Source organism: Rhinichthys klamathensis, unplaced genomic scaffold (genome assembly GCF_029890125.1).
Source record: "Rhinichthys klamathensis goyatoka isolate OS25496 unplaced genomic scaffold, OSU_Roscu_1.1 h1tg000597l_1, whole genome shotgun sequence".
In the NCBI taxonomy this organism is placed as follows: Eukaryota; Metazoa; Chordata; class Actinopteri; order Cypriniformes; family Leuciscidae; genus Rhinichthys; species Rhinichthys klamathensis.
The window spans coordinates 298,519-312,500 of NW_026607053.1; the positions used below are offsets into that span (position 1 = coordinate 298,519).

Genomic DNA, 13,982 nt, shown 5'->3' on the forward strand with positions numbered 1-13,982 from the left:
ATGCTCTTTGAGGTGGTGACCATAGACCTGCATTATATGACTGACAGACAAGAACGGTTTGACCTAAAAATATCAAAATTGAAACTACTGCGGAAACAAAGACTCCTACATCTTGGATGCCCTTGAGGTAAGCTAAAACATACCAAAAATTAATTTCAAAGTGAACTATCCCTTTAATCACACTGATCAGTCTCGTGATAATGCGTCAGAAGGAAATGAACTGGTTCTGTACATGTAGATAGGACAGATCATTGGAATGAGTGTGGCCACTCAAACATACCCTTGTGTGTTGTATATACCTTTGCATACATGGTTTTATACGGCTTGTGTGAGTGTGTGTATATGTATAGGTGTAGTGTATGATTGTCTATCCCTCCGTCTCTCCGTGGACGTTCTCCATATGGACTTTGAGGTAGTCGTTGCGGGTGAACTTCTTGTGGCACAGGGAGCATTCAGCCATGGGTCTGTTGGGATTATGGGTCAGTTTGTGTCTGATCAACATCTTCTTCAAACTAAAGGACAGGTCACACACCTAGAAACACACAAACACAACCTATTAAGAAAATATGATGTTGTTAATATCTTTATCCCAGTTTGAAGTCAACGTCTGACTGGCTAGTTGTTTCTACAACGATGCTTTGTATTATGGAGTTAAAGGTACAATATGTAAGAATTTTGTAATAAAATATCCACAAATCACTTGCACAGTGTGATATATTTCCTGCAGTTGTGTACTTAGAATATCCCAAAAGTCTCCAAAGATGTTTTATTTCAGAGAAATTCCAATTTTAAATAAGTGGCCGTCCCGGAAAAAAATGTCGCCTGTCAATGACGCAATATCCGCGCCGTTCATACTGCCATAGCCATGACGTAACCATGGCGACAGACGTGGACAACTGCGTAGTGCGTAACGTTTAGCGGCACGCAGTTCTTGTTTCTTTCAAACAAGGAGACAAACAAGGAGAACTAAAACAAGGATCAATATCAGCGTAGCGTTTTTGAGATGCCGAGAGCTAGCGTCTGCGACTAACTTGGACTTGACAGAGTAGGGGTGTGCGATATCACGGTTTTTGATCGTGGACGATTAAAATGTCTCCACGATCTGCTTTTGAAGAAATATCGTAGTATCGTGCATTTTATGCAGTTCTGGCGCCGAGCTCCGTCTCAACATACAACAAAATGTTAACGCAGAGGAACGGGACACTGCAGTTCACAGAAGTTCATTATTTGCATGTGCTTTAAAGCCTTGCTGGTTAAACATGTAATTCACGTGCTGATGCGCTGTTCTGACGTGTGCTTTCTGAGCACATACACCCGAAGCACACGGGCACTGAAAGCCTGTCTAACAGCGTCTGTTTACTGGACTACGTTATAAGTTATCTTTCGAGTCTTATTGCGCTAATATTGTCAAATACACACAAGGTTTACATAAACAAAGTTGGTTATGTCTAAAGTGAAAGCAAACAGAAAAAAAATGAGAGAAAATCTGCTTGTCAAATGCGTGTTAGACGCGTCGCGTGCAGCTCTTAAAGCGACAGTAGCCAGTAAGTAAACAAGCTGCCTCTTGTCCTTAAAGAGATAGTTCACCCAAAAATAAAAATTCTGTCATTATTTACTCACTCTAATGTTGTTCCAAACCTGTATTAATTTCTTTCTTCTGTTGAAAATAAAAGTTATTTGGAAGAATGTGGCTAACCAAACAGTTGCTGGTCCCCATTGACTTCCATAGTAGGAAAACATATACTATGGAAGTCACTGGAGTACAGCAACTGTTTGGTTAGCCACATTCTTCCAAATAACTTTTATTTTCAACAGAAGAAAGATACTTATTCGGGTTTAAAACAACTTGAGAGAGTAAATGATGACAATTAAAATGTTTGGGAGAACTATCCCTTTAATGTTAATAAAACAACAAAACACAAAGAGGAAATCACTCACTGCTCTTGACTGAGAACTTTAGTAGTAGCTTTAATAATAATCAATGTATAATTTATACAGTGAAGTCTATGTTGTGTTTTATTTTCGTATTTGTTCATTTAGCCTAATTACTTTCTTCAATGCTACTGTTAAATACCCCTACTGTAGCTGAAAAAATAAAGCACTGTTTATTTCATTTGTATATTAAGTTGTGTATGCTTAATGTGTATCTTTGTTCCTAATTCTTAATATCAAAGAAAATAATGATAAAGATTTTTATCTTCGCCACTTTGGCCTAAATGTCTGCCATTCTTTTTTCTTTTGTTACCTATAAGGCTTTTTTTTTTAAAATAGGGACATTAGTTTGGCTGTAATGCTCAGTCACTTGCAAAATAGTAAAACCAACATGAAAAAGAATCGTGATAAAATCGTTAATCGTGATTTTCCTGAAAAAAATCGTGATATGATATTTTTGCCATTTCGCCCACCCCTATGACAGAGCTTCACGAGTTCTAATGTTGATCTAGCTCACTGCTAGTTTCGTATAGCAAACGAACTAACACATAGTATAACATTATAACTTTCAACTCACATTTAAATGCCGTTTAGTGTGATAGTGTAACGTTAGACCAAGTGAAGCAGCGCTGCGTTCCCTCACAAGTTAATTCGTCTAATACACTGACCTGTGTGAGTAATCCAGCACTCGCGGGAAGTTTGGTAGAATTAAATGTCCTTATTCCTTTATATCCGCGGGACTCGCGTGTGATATCTGTCTCTTTAGCAATCGTGACCTGCTTCATACCACTGTAATGTTAAAAAAACATGAATGTTTGCACTCATCCATAAACATTATTAGATCCATCAGCTTGACAGCAAGTCCCATCATTCAGCTCATCACTGCGTCATCAACCTACGCCTTTGTTATTGTTGGAAACTGCACCCTCTTGTGGCGAAAAAAAACCTACATATTGTGCCTTTAAGTAATGAGTTGCGTTGTTGTATGGGAAACACACCCCAGAACACCTTAGAAACCATCCAGAAACCACTAAAGGAACACTTTAGCCACTGCATAAGCAATGGCCTGGCAAACCTACATTGTGGCTGTGACTTTTCTACACTTTTTTCCAGGACAGGACATAATAAATTAGTCTAGAAGCCATAAGTGGATGTACGTTACATAACCCATAATAGAGATCCATAAGAGGAAGGTTTTTATTTTGGACTTGATATTTAGTGAAGCAGCACTTGTTTACAGACTTCATTCTGTAATGTTGTGTGTGTTAGTATGACTTCATGCCCCGCGACCGCAAAGAGGATGTGAAGGCAACGCTCAATACATCAGACCAGACACACAAACAACCAATAACTGAATGAATAAAACACAACCAAAGAACCCTAACACACACACACACACACACACACACCAGAGCCATTGGAAACAATGCTGCCAACAAAACAGACACTCAAAGACAGCCAGTTTGCAAACTGAAGCCAAACCGAGCAGTAAATCGTATTCAGTTAAATCCTGCAGTCAAAGCAGCGGCCTGGTGCCATGATACACACACACACACACACACACACACAAATCCATTTCACATGATAAATCACATTTATCTCCTCAAAGAACACTCAATATTCTTTATCTCCATGAAGAGACAGTGAGAGATATTGCAGCTGTCAAGTTCTTCATAAAATGAATGTAATTTTTTTATTTAAACAGCATGAAAATACATTTACCGCCTTGATAGACGAATTGTTAGTCTCAGTCTCTCACATGAACAGCAGATATGAATGGCTGTGGGCACAGATGTCAGGATGTCTGTACGCTGGCCATGTGGAGGTAGAGATGTGTCAACCGCTAGAGATTCTGCTAAACCTCCATGGCAAGAAAACTATAGAATACTCTGAAAAACTGAATCGCAGTCTTTGTAGATTTCAGTTAGAAGTATATCATATAGAAGTATATACAGCATTTCAGAGTAGAAGTTGTTTACGGTTGCAACACTGCAACTTGGTTGCCAAGCAATTTAACAACTTTTTTTAAAATAAATAAATAACTTTAATGTTGGTTTGTATTCCAAAAAATAATACTTCCACATTAAAAAATATTTGAAATGAGGAAGTAATTGACTGGATTTGTATTATGTTATTAATGATATTGTGAAATATTATTACAATTTAAAATAACCATTTTCTATGTGAATATATTGTAAAATGTCATTTATTTCTGTGATCAAAGCTGTATTTTCAGCATCATTACTCCAGTCTTCAGTGTCACATGATTCTCCAGAAATCATTTTAATATGTTATGAATAGAAAGTTCAAAAGAACAGCAGTTATTTGAAATAGAAATCTTTTGTTGCTTTATAAATGTCAATTACTGTCACTTTTGATCAATTGAATGCATTCTTGCTGAATAAAAGTAATAAAAAAAAATCCTACTGACGCCAAACTTTTAAATGGTAGTGTATAATTTATAAATCATTTTGGGTTGAATTTTCAGATAAAAATAACTATACTGTAATATATTGTTCCTGTGACATGGAATGAAATTAATCAGACTGTCATACAAGATTTTGTTCATCCCTACATGTTTGTGTCCTGTACTGCTTTTACAAATTATTTCGGAGTCAACTAGTCGAAAACTTTGAAACGATGCGGCTAAAAAAACAACAACAAAAAACTAGCAAATCTCCACAGATATATATTGCCATTGTCATGAACAGTGTTAAAAATCCATGTTTCTGAATGACAGATCCTAGTGATGTCATGTAGATGGAGAAGAGCAGTGGTCCAAGCACTGAACCCTGAGGCACCCCAGTAGCTAAATGTTGCCATATAGACACCTCACCCCTCCACTACACCCTAAAGGATCTACCTGAGAGGTAAGACCTGAACCTTTGGAGTGCGGTCCCCGAGATGCCCTTCATCTTTAGGTATATACAGTAGATATATATTGCTTCTATTGTGACGAACAGTGTTAAAAACCTAAAGTTTCCTTCAGTCAGCTTCTGGCCAACACTTGCCTTCACTTCAGGGGTCTCGGAGCACGAGTTCTGGCACGTGTGTGTGAACGCGCTAAACAACCCCAGACCCTCTCAGATGTCCACAGCACACGCAGTGTGGTTCGCTTGTAAAGATCTTTGTGAACACAACACGCTCAAGTTTCACTTTACTGTCACATTTGTTTAATTCCATTACACAATAGCTATTGCAGGACACCATACAAAAATAAGCACGCACAAATACACTGGAATGCAGTTTAGGGGAAGAGAAATGTTCATGCTGTAGTGAGCGTACAGACCAAGCAAACACCCAAAGCATCGACAAGTGCTAGAACCCTTGTGTCCTTATGTTTTAATGAGAACAAGCTTGTTTAAATACATTCAGATATGTGATTTATTTATGACAAGTTTGAATGGTCCTTCACTTCAAAGTTGTAACTATTTAAGTCCAACTGAAACACTGTATTGACTAATCAGAAGTCAGGACTTGATCTATCCCTTGTGCTAAAGAAGTGTGCTTAAAGGTATCGAAAGTGCACTTTTTAGTGTCCTCAAAATCTAGTTAAACTGTACTTACAGATAATATAATATTAATAAACTACTAAAGTGTACTTAAAGAGTTTCTTAACCCTTCGCAATAATGTCAAAGTAAAAGTTCAGAACGATGATCAAAACATAAATGGAGTAGATAGATGTATGTTCCACAAGGGATTCTGTTTTTGTGTGTATGGAAGCCCAGCAGAATAACGAGATCTAAGCCAATAAAGTTCTTTTAGAGCAGAAATGCCGTGATAAACGCTAAAGTGTTTCAAAATGTTCAAATCGTCGTTTTGACATTTCACAAAATAACACCACAAAGATCCTTTTCTTTAACTTCAACAGGAGCCGTGAAAGACAGACATGACCACCCCACAAACCACTTCAAAAGCAGTCAAACACTCAGAGAAAGTGAGTCAATAAATGAATTCGGAGTATAGATGGTTTCTGGCACATTGCACTTCAAAAATTCTGCGCATGAAAGAAGTGCCCGGAATAATTTGCCACCATCAATGGAAGCCATACTAACAACCGTCATCAGAGCGCCAGATTTCAGACCAAATCAGTCCAGGCTCAAAAGACTAGTCACGTCAAATGCGGAGAGAAAAAACGAGGAAACAGCCAATTTCATTCTCTTATGGTCTTTAAAACAGTCAAAACTTAGAAAGACGTGCTTGCAGCTTGCCACTAAAATCAAATAAATACACGGGGGATGTTTCTCATTTACATCGGTGAAATGTACGTGTAGAGACCGCTCTGTGTGTGTGTGTGAGTGTGTGTTTAGATTCCTAAAGAGTCTCCTGCAGAGTGTGTTCACTGCTAGCAAAGCGTTTCAGACTGAGAGGAAACTGATTATATCTATATATCGGTTTCTGATTCACGCACGGCCTAAAAGAGAACAATAATAAAGCATTAAATTGTAAGTCAACAGTTGAAGAATAGTAACAGCACACTCCTCAACAAGCGATGTGATTTGAGGAATCATGCACAATCAAACCATGCAGCTTTTAAAGGTCAGGTGTGCTAATTCGACTGTACGTGAATATACAATTTTCATCTGCTATATGAAATAATAAAAAAGAGCAACTTAGCACTGTGCAAAAAAAACAAAAGAAAAACAATTTAGAACACCTTAGTAACTGCATAGCAACACCCTGGTAACCAGCCAAAACACCCTGGAATCATGGTGGCAAGGTTTGCACTGGGCACTAATGCGATGCACTATATTGCTAATATTTAAAAAAATAAAACACTGATATTAATATTACACATACGATGGTAAACCTTTACAATAAGCTCCCATTAGTTCATGTTAATACATTAACTAACATCGACTAATACATTTGTTACAGGCCTATTTATAAATCTTTTAACATTTAACTGTTCATGGTTAGTTAATGGTTCATTAAATTGATTGATTTAATAAATAAAAATATATAAACATTTAATTCAATATTAACAGAACAATTTTCATTGTTAGTTCATGTTAAATAATGCAGTTAACCAAATGGAAAATTTAGTACGACGTCACTTTGTAGGTCGATCCTCAGTTCGCATCACACCGGTTCCTTCGAGAAAAACCCAGTAGGATTTTCCCATAGGCTTTTGGATTACCGCTAAAAACAAGCTTTGTGATCAACTAAAGTTTATGATACTTGCACGTTTTTTCCAACATAGTTATCACAGATGAACACAACCTTGATAATTTTGAAGCCTAATTAAATCGTCAGAAGCAAAAAGCTAAATAAACAAACCACACCACGGTCCCACGACTTCAACGTCACCATCACTGAGCTTCCCACAACTCTTTCAGCTCTTATCTAAAAACACTTTCCCAGAGCGTTTGAGTTAGAATCAAGGGCGAAATTGTCAATCACACATTGGGGGGGACAGCTGTGGAACTTTTTGTGTTGGCGCATGCACACATTTTTTTAATCAAAATAAAATAAAAGTCAGAGTCCGAATGTTTGTAATTGTATAACACAACAAGGAATTTTATTACATCTGATCGTCAAACCAACGTATAGCCTACTCACAATGATTACAGCATCGGCATCAATTACAGGCCTGAATTGACAACAAAGCGGTCAGTGATCTCTCTCTCTTATATTCTTCTATAAACATATAGTGGCTATAAACATTTTGATTAAATTACGGTTACAGGATAACAGGATATTTACCATTCATAGATAGCCTATGTGCCAAATGTCTGTCAATTTCCGCGCTCCTCCTAACTCTTTTTCTGTTTGGTTTTTCCTAACTCACTGACGATGCACTAGGGATAGGAAAACATGACATGGATTTCAGGAGAAATAGGTTTTGCTAAATGTATAGTGTAAGGCAAGTCCGAATGGATTTGGGAAATGGACAGGCCGGGATTTTACATTTTCGGAGCTGGGAAGAAAGACGTAGGCTATTTGCAATCACATCTGGCCCTGCCCGCATAATCATACAAGCCGCGTTTCCATTAGGCTACCCTTCAAATTGCGCAAATTGAAATTGCATAGCCTAATGAAAATGCGCACAATGGAAACACGTCCATTTCGCAAAAACTCCCGTTTATCCCAATAAAGTTTTTATGCTCGCATGAGGAGGCTTTTCAGGCAATTTGAAAAAGGAATATTTCGCAAAACTGCAATGGAAACGGGTTTTGCGCATTTACAGTCACCTGACTTAGAATACGCGGTGTGTTTTGGGTCTGTGTCCGCAAATAATAATAATAATTATCATCATTATTATAACATTTATTATATGTAGAAGACGCTTTTATCCAAAAAAGGAACAAAGCAATTCGTCACATTTCATTCATAATACAGGTTGGACAATAATAATAGGGCTAAGATTATCACAAATAAACACAAGATTTTGACGCATATCCAAGTGTGTGTGCGGACTGGGTGTGGAGCGCGCACTGGATGGCGAGGCGTGGGCGCGAACACTTGCATTTTCCTATCAACAGTCGAAACAACTTAAAATACTCTATCATTTCTGGTCATACAGAATATAATAATACATTATTCGCAACTACTTTTATTTGCGTAATCTCACAATAACAAGAAAACGATGTGCTTTTGTAAAATAAAATAAAACAATCAGGCGCGCTTTCATGATCTCCGTGAACCAGTGTTAATTTTGTCAGCAAATTTTGATTTAGTTTTAGTCTTAGTCTTTTGACTAAAATGCCATTTAGTTTTAGTCATATTTTAGTCATCTGAATTGTTTTAGTTTTAGTCTAGTTTTAGTCGACAAAATACAATAACATTTTAGTCGACTAAATCTACAGTAGATTTAGTCGACTAAAATATAATGGGTTTAGTTCAATTGTAAGGCGTTAATTTAGAATTTCTCTAAAATTTCCAAACCCATATACTCCCGGAGAAAACATCTATTAACCTATTAAAATGAATGATTTTTAAGTTTGAACATGCAATACAGATACAGATTTAACTGCTGTTACTTAAAAAATATCTTAAAATGAAATAAAACCACTTTTCCTAAAGTACAACACAGTCTTCTTTACAATGAATGATATATTCATTCCTTATAACTACTTACACATCATTCTTTATTCTTTCAAGCAGACATATTTATTTGTATGAATTAAATATAATTAATCCTTATTAAAGCTATTAACAAACAGTGAATGCTTTTCTCTTTTTCTTTTGTTGCTTGATCAAAATTAAGGACACGGACCGCATTAGGTTTATTGCCACTGTCACTTTAAGACGTCGGATCATGTCCAATGACATGCGGATACAATTGCACTGATGCACATCCGACACACTCACAGTTTAAGACATAACCAGCATAGTTTACATGCTTATGTAACATGCGAGTATGTAACATGCTTTTAAATGTTACATACTCTCCAAAAAGGACATTTAGACATACTGTTGTGTATTTCTCCATTCAGACACGAAAGAGAGCTCAATTCAGTAGCCTACTCGCGCGCTGTAGGTGTATTGTGTCTATGGCTGGACGCTTCGGTCGTGTGTGCGCACAGAAAACCGCACCGAATAGAGCTCTTTTTTGCATCGTCACTCTTATTCAGAGATCTATATGTCTGCCCTACTCATTCTCCCAGACGTTCACATTTTTTAACGTTTTATGACCGCGGGGTAGATCACGTTACAGTAGCCTACAAATGTGCGCATCTATCACACACGCAGGACATCAGTTCTGACGGATCGCTTCCCAAATCGTCACTATCTAACATTTTCGTCTAGTTTTTATTCGTTGACGAAAATGTCAATAGATTTTCGTCATAGTCTTTGTCATTCAAAACTAGGTTTTATTTAGTTATCGTCTCGTTTTCGTCTGTGAAAAAATGTCGTTGACGAATAATTTTCGTCGTTATTTTCGTCAACGAAATTAACACTGCCGTGAACTGAAGCGCGAGAACTGATAGGCTAGCCTTTGTAGACTGAAGCTTTAAATGTCCACTTTAAAAGGAACAAATTCGAATCGAAAGCTAATACCTTCTGATTATGTAATCCGTATGAAAGGTGCATTCTCTCTAAAGGTGCATCCGGAGATATGTTTTTAGCCGACACTGATTTAGGAAAACAATAGTTTATTAATAAACAATTAAAATGCCTCGTTATTTTTTCAGACACATTTATTATAGCCTAACTCACCTATACATCCCCTTTCTGTAGGCTGTGGTTATGGCTCTTCTCATTCAGCACTGCGGGAAAAATATAATTTCCAGGTTCTAATTTGGCCTTAGAAAACCAGTAAAATCTACATTTTTTTCTCCATATTAATTTGTGAATATTTTAAATGTTTAAAAAAGGGGCAAAAAGTCATAAACAAATATCCGAAAATTCGTCTCTCTCTCTCTCTCTCTCTCTCTCTCATATATATATATATATATATATATATATATATATATATATATATATTTTTTTTTTTTTTTTTGTGCAGCATTTGGTGTAGGCCTACAGGTCAAACTAAAATATTGGTGTTCACCTTTGCGTTTTAAAAATACAACAACCGTTCATTTTTCGTTTTGCAATTACGGGTTAAATAAGAAAAATGAATGCAAGTACACTGACCGTTTGGACACAATACGAGACAGAGTTCTTTATTGAATTCATAAAATAAACAATAAGGGAGAAACACCCAGGAACTCCGTGTCTTTCCCTGCCATTAACGCTTGGATAACACGCCACGTCTCCTTCCAATAATAATAATAATGTCTATGCGGTGGCTGTGATATAGGCTATAAACCTACCAACGTCCGTTGCCATGATTTTTGGAATGACTGATCGCGAGAGGAAAAAAAGACGTTTTAGTCGCATAACATCGGTTAATGGAACGCCGTCATTTCGCAATAGTTTTTTATCGACATTTAGAAAATATTGCAAAAGTTTTGCGCAAATCTGTAATGGAAACGCGCCCCAAATATGATCAAATATTGGGGGGGACAAATTGCCCTTCGTTGAATATTGGGGGGGTCGTGTCCCCCTGTCCCCTCATAGAATTACGCCTATGGTTAGAATAGTTTATAAGAGCCCAGTTATAAGCATGACGATGCTGTAAAAGCGACTGAGTTTACATGTTCAGCGTGAGGACGTTTAATCTCCTCGACAGCCTCTGTAGTCCCATTAGCCACTGGTTACCACCGCCTTTTTCAAGACACAGATTAAAACACATCACGAGTGGGGTAATACTGATGTATTTTACGTCGTAGAACAAAACGTGAAAGTGTGTGAAAGTGTCTTGAGCTTGTGTTCACCACAGACCTTATATCAGCCATTCAACCAAAACCCCATTCAAAAAACCCAATGACTTCGGGACGATGGAACCGGAAGTGCTAAAACTCGTTTCCACGTTTTGGCCTACAAGGTGCGTCATACCTGCACCGCTCTATGAAATGATGACGAAACGCAAAGACCAACAACTGATGCGCCTCTTGATGGAAATAGCATCACAACGTTTATTTCATCAAGAGGTGCATCAATTTTAGGTCAAGATCTTGTATTGACAATGCAAGAGTCCAGCACTCTGTAAAGTCTCCTCCAGCACATCCCACAGACTTACAATGAATGTAAGGTCTGGACTCAGAGGAGCATCAATTCATGTGTGAAAATGATTCTTCATGCTCCTCATAACCATTCTTACACAGTTTGAGCCTGATGAATCTTGACATCGTCCTCCTGGAATATGGCCATGATGTGTCTTCCTACACGGTTGTTTAAGAAATGAAAAGCTACACACTCCATCAGTTAGGGTTAGAAGAACTGTTGGCAAACATATAACATGATAGAAACATAATAATCACTGCAATAATGATCCAATCATAGACTCTTAAGCATTTGTTTTTGACAGAAGGTATTGGTCTTTCGATTTAAATCTAAAAGTAAGACCGATTAGCCCTAACTAACTGCTGGTTGGTCAGACTAGTCCTAAAGACTTAGATCTCAAGGAGATTATCAGAGCAGATTTTAGGTCCGTTCCTCACACAACCCTACCATAAGACTTAAGAAGACTTGGACTTTGATTAATCTGAAGCACTTTTAAGGTGCTTGTTTGTGGAGCCTCTTTGAATCTTGAAAGCTACATTCATCATTTATTGTAATGGCATGGAAAAAAGTGGCAAGTACTTTATTCAAAATGTCTCCTTTCATTCAGGAAGGACATGAGGGTGAGTAAATGATGACTGAATCATTTGGCTGCACTGAGAAACAGAAGACGGTGTGTCCCAAGAAGGTCACCGTGATTTTGCCAAGACAGACGTGCTCCCGGATCATCGTAATTTGGAACATTTCTGTCTGAAAATTGAGTCCAAACCCAATCCATAGCCCTACCCAGAACTTACCCCGAAACTCAGAGGGAAATGGTAGGTGGATAACACTGATGTGGAAGCACCTAACCCTGGTTTTAATCCTAAACTTGACATAAACTGTAAACTTGGCCCTCAAATCTGATTGGTTGATTGGAATGTTGTTCCACGAACAAAGATGTGGCTCCAGGAACATTGGTGAAATCACGTTCGTCATCCTAAGGACACAATCGACTTTTCAGGGACAGTCCCACGATAAGAGGAGCTCACGACCGGTGTGTTTTGGAGTGAGGCCGGTCTGATTGTGTGTGTCTAAAGGCGCTGAAAGGTCAGAGATGGGTCAGTTTGTGCAGGGCGGTTTCGTCCTTGTGTCCGCCTGGCAGGACGTCCTTCCACTGCGGCTTTAACACCACAGTAACACCCTCTCACACACACACACACACACACACAGATGCAGACAGACAGCTTGAGTTTATGTGGGGCGTTCTGGTTCGTGGTCTGATGCGCGTCACGGTGCTGATTATGTGGACTCAGCGTGGGCCGCAGGGTTAAACTCAAGCCCGGCTTTAGCTCTTCCAGCTGAACGTCACACATTACCCACAAGCCACTGCTCTCTCTCCGCTCTTCCACTGGGATGTGGCTGCGGTGTGTCGAGAGTGGTTGTGTGATAGTCAGCCAGAATCAGACATAAAAAGAGCCTGTGTTTGTGTGTCAGAATGCAACATTATGCAATGTGGTTTGCGTGTGTAACTCACGTCGCACTGGAAGGGCTTCTCTCCGGTGTGTGTGCGCATGTGTTCATCCAGACCGCGCTTCTGACTGAAGGCCTTGTTGCACTCGCTGCATTTATACGGCTTCTCCTGGAAGAGAGAGAACGGTAAACAGACAGAAACACTGGTTATTGTGTGTTATAAGATGAGAGCAAATGTCGGAATTACCAGTGGGGAAACTTATCAATTAAAGAATCAAGGCAAAAGTTAAATAATAGTTCATAACTAAAGGTGATGTGCGTAATTATTTTATTGCTTCATTTAATATGTAGAGACAGCTTTAATTCATTTGTATGTCGATTTTCCAGAAAAGTGCCGTTTTTTTCAGCCAGACAGAAAAATAATTAAAATATTATATAAATATCGTGGCCACAAATTTAGATTTCCTTCTTATTAACTTATTAATTCATTTTCTGCATTTAGTTCAATCGTGGCTATGTTGTGCTAATTGGTTTCCTCATTTTAATTGAGTTAAATCGTGTCCATAAACAAATTAATGAATCATGGGAACGAATAAAGTACAACATAGCTATGATTTACCTGAAATGGGGGAACAAATTAAGACATTTTTTCATGGGCACATTCTCAATTTGTGGCCACAATATCTTTGTCTTGTTTGTTTTCCATATGTCATGCGTATCTGTTGCTTTCTGATTTTGTCTGCAAGTGAAAATGTAAAAGCATATGAAATCGGCCTACGTTTCAAACTCATTCCTCCGAATAGGGTGTTCGATATTACGACATTTCACACATTCAAGTCGTAAACATAACATGCAAGCAGTCTAAACAAAAGAAAATAATTATATTGGGAACAATAAAATTTGATGTAGGATTTGATTACTTTGCAAGTACATTTCACAAATAATTAAAGAAACTTTTTACAAATAGTGAATTCCAAGTTTTCTTCGCACGGTCTTTCACGTATTTGAATCTCTTAACTACATACTATTACGAAATATTTCCGAC

The 13,982-nt window shown here is 37.9% G+C and overlaps 1 protein-coding gene across 1 annotated transcript in view; it reads right to left on the reverse strand.

The window, feature by feature from the left end:
* Positions 1–260: 260 nt before the first annotated feature.
* Positions 261–13,982, reverse strand: part of prdm5 (PR domain containing 5) — a 108,881-nt gene continuing 95,159 nt past the window's right edge. Inside the window, exons 15-16 of the mRNA XM_056240429.1 lie at positions 13,002–13,106; positions 261–532 (exon numbers count right to left, since the gene is read on the reverse strand). Coding sequence (XP_056096404.1) covers positions 368–532; positions 13,002–13,106 — 270 coding nt within the window. The 3' untranslated portion in view covers positions 261–367. The remainder of the gene's footprint in view (positions 533–13,001; positions 13,107–13,982) is intronic.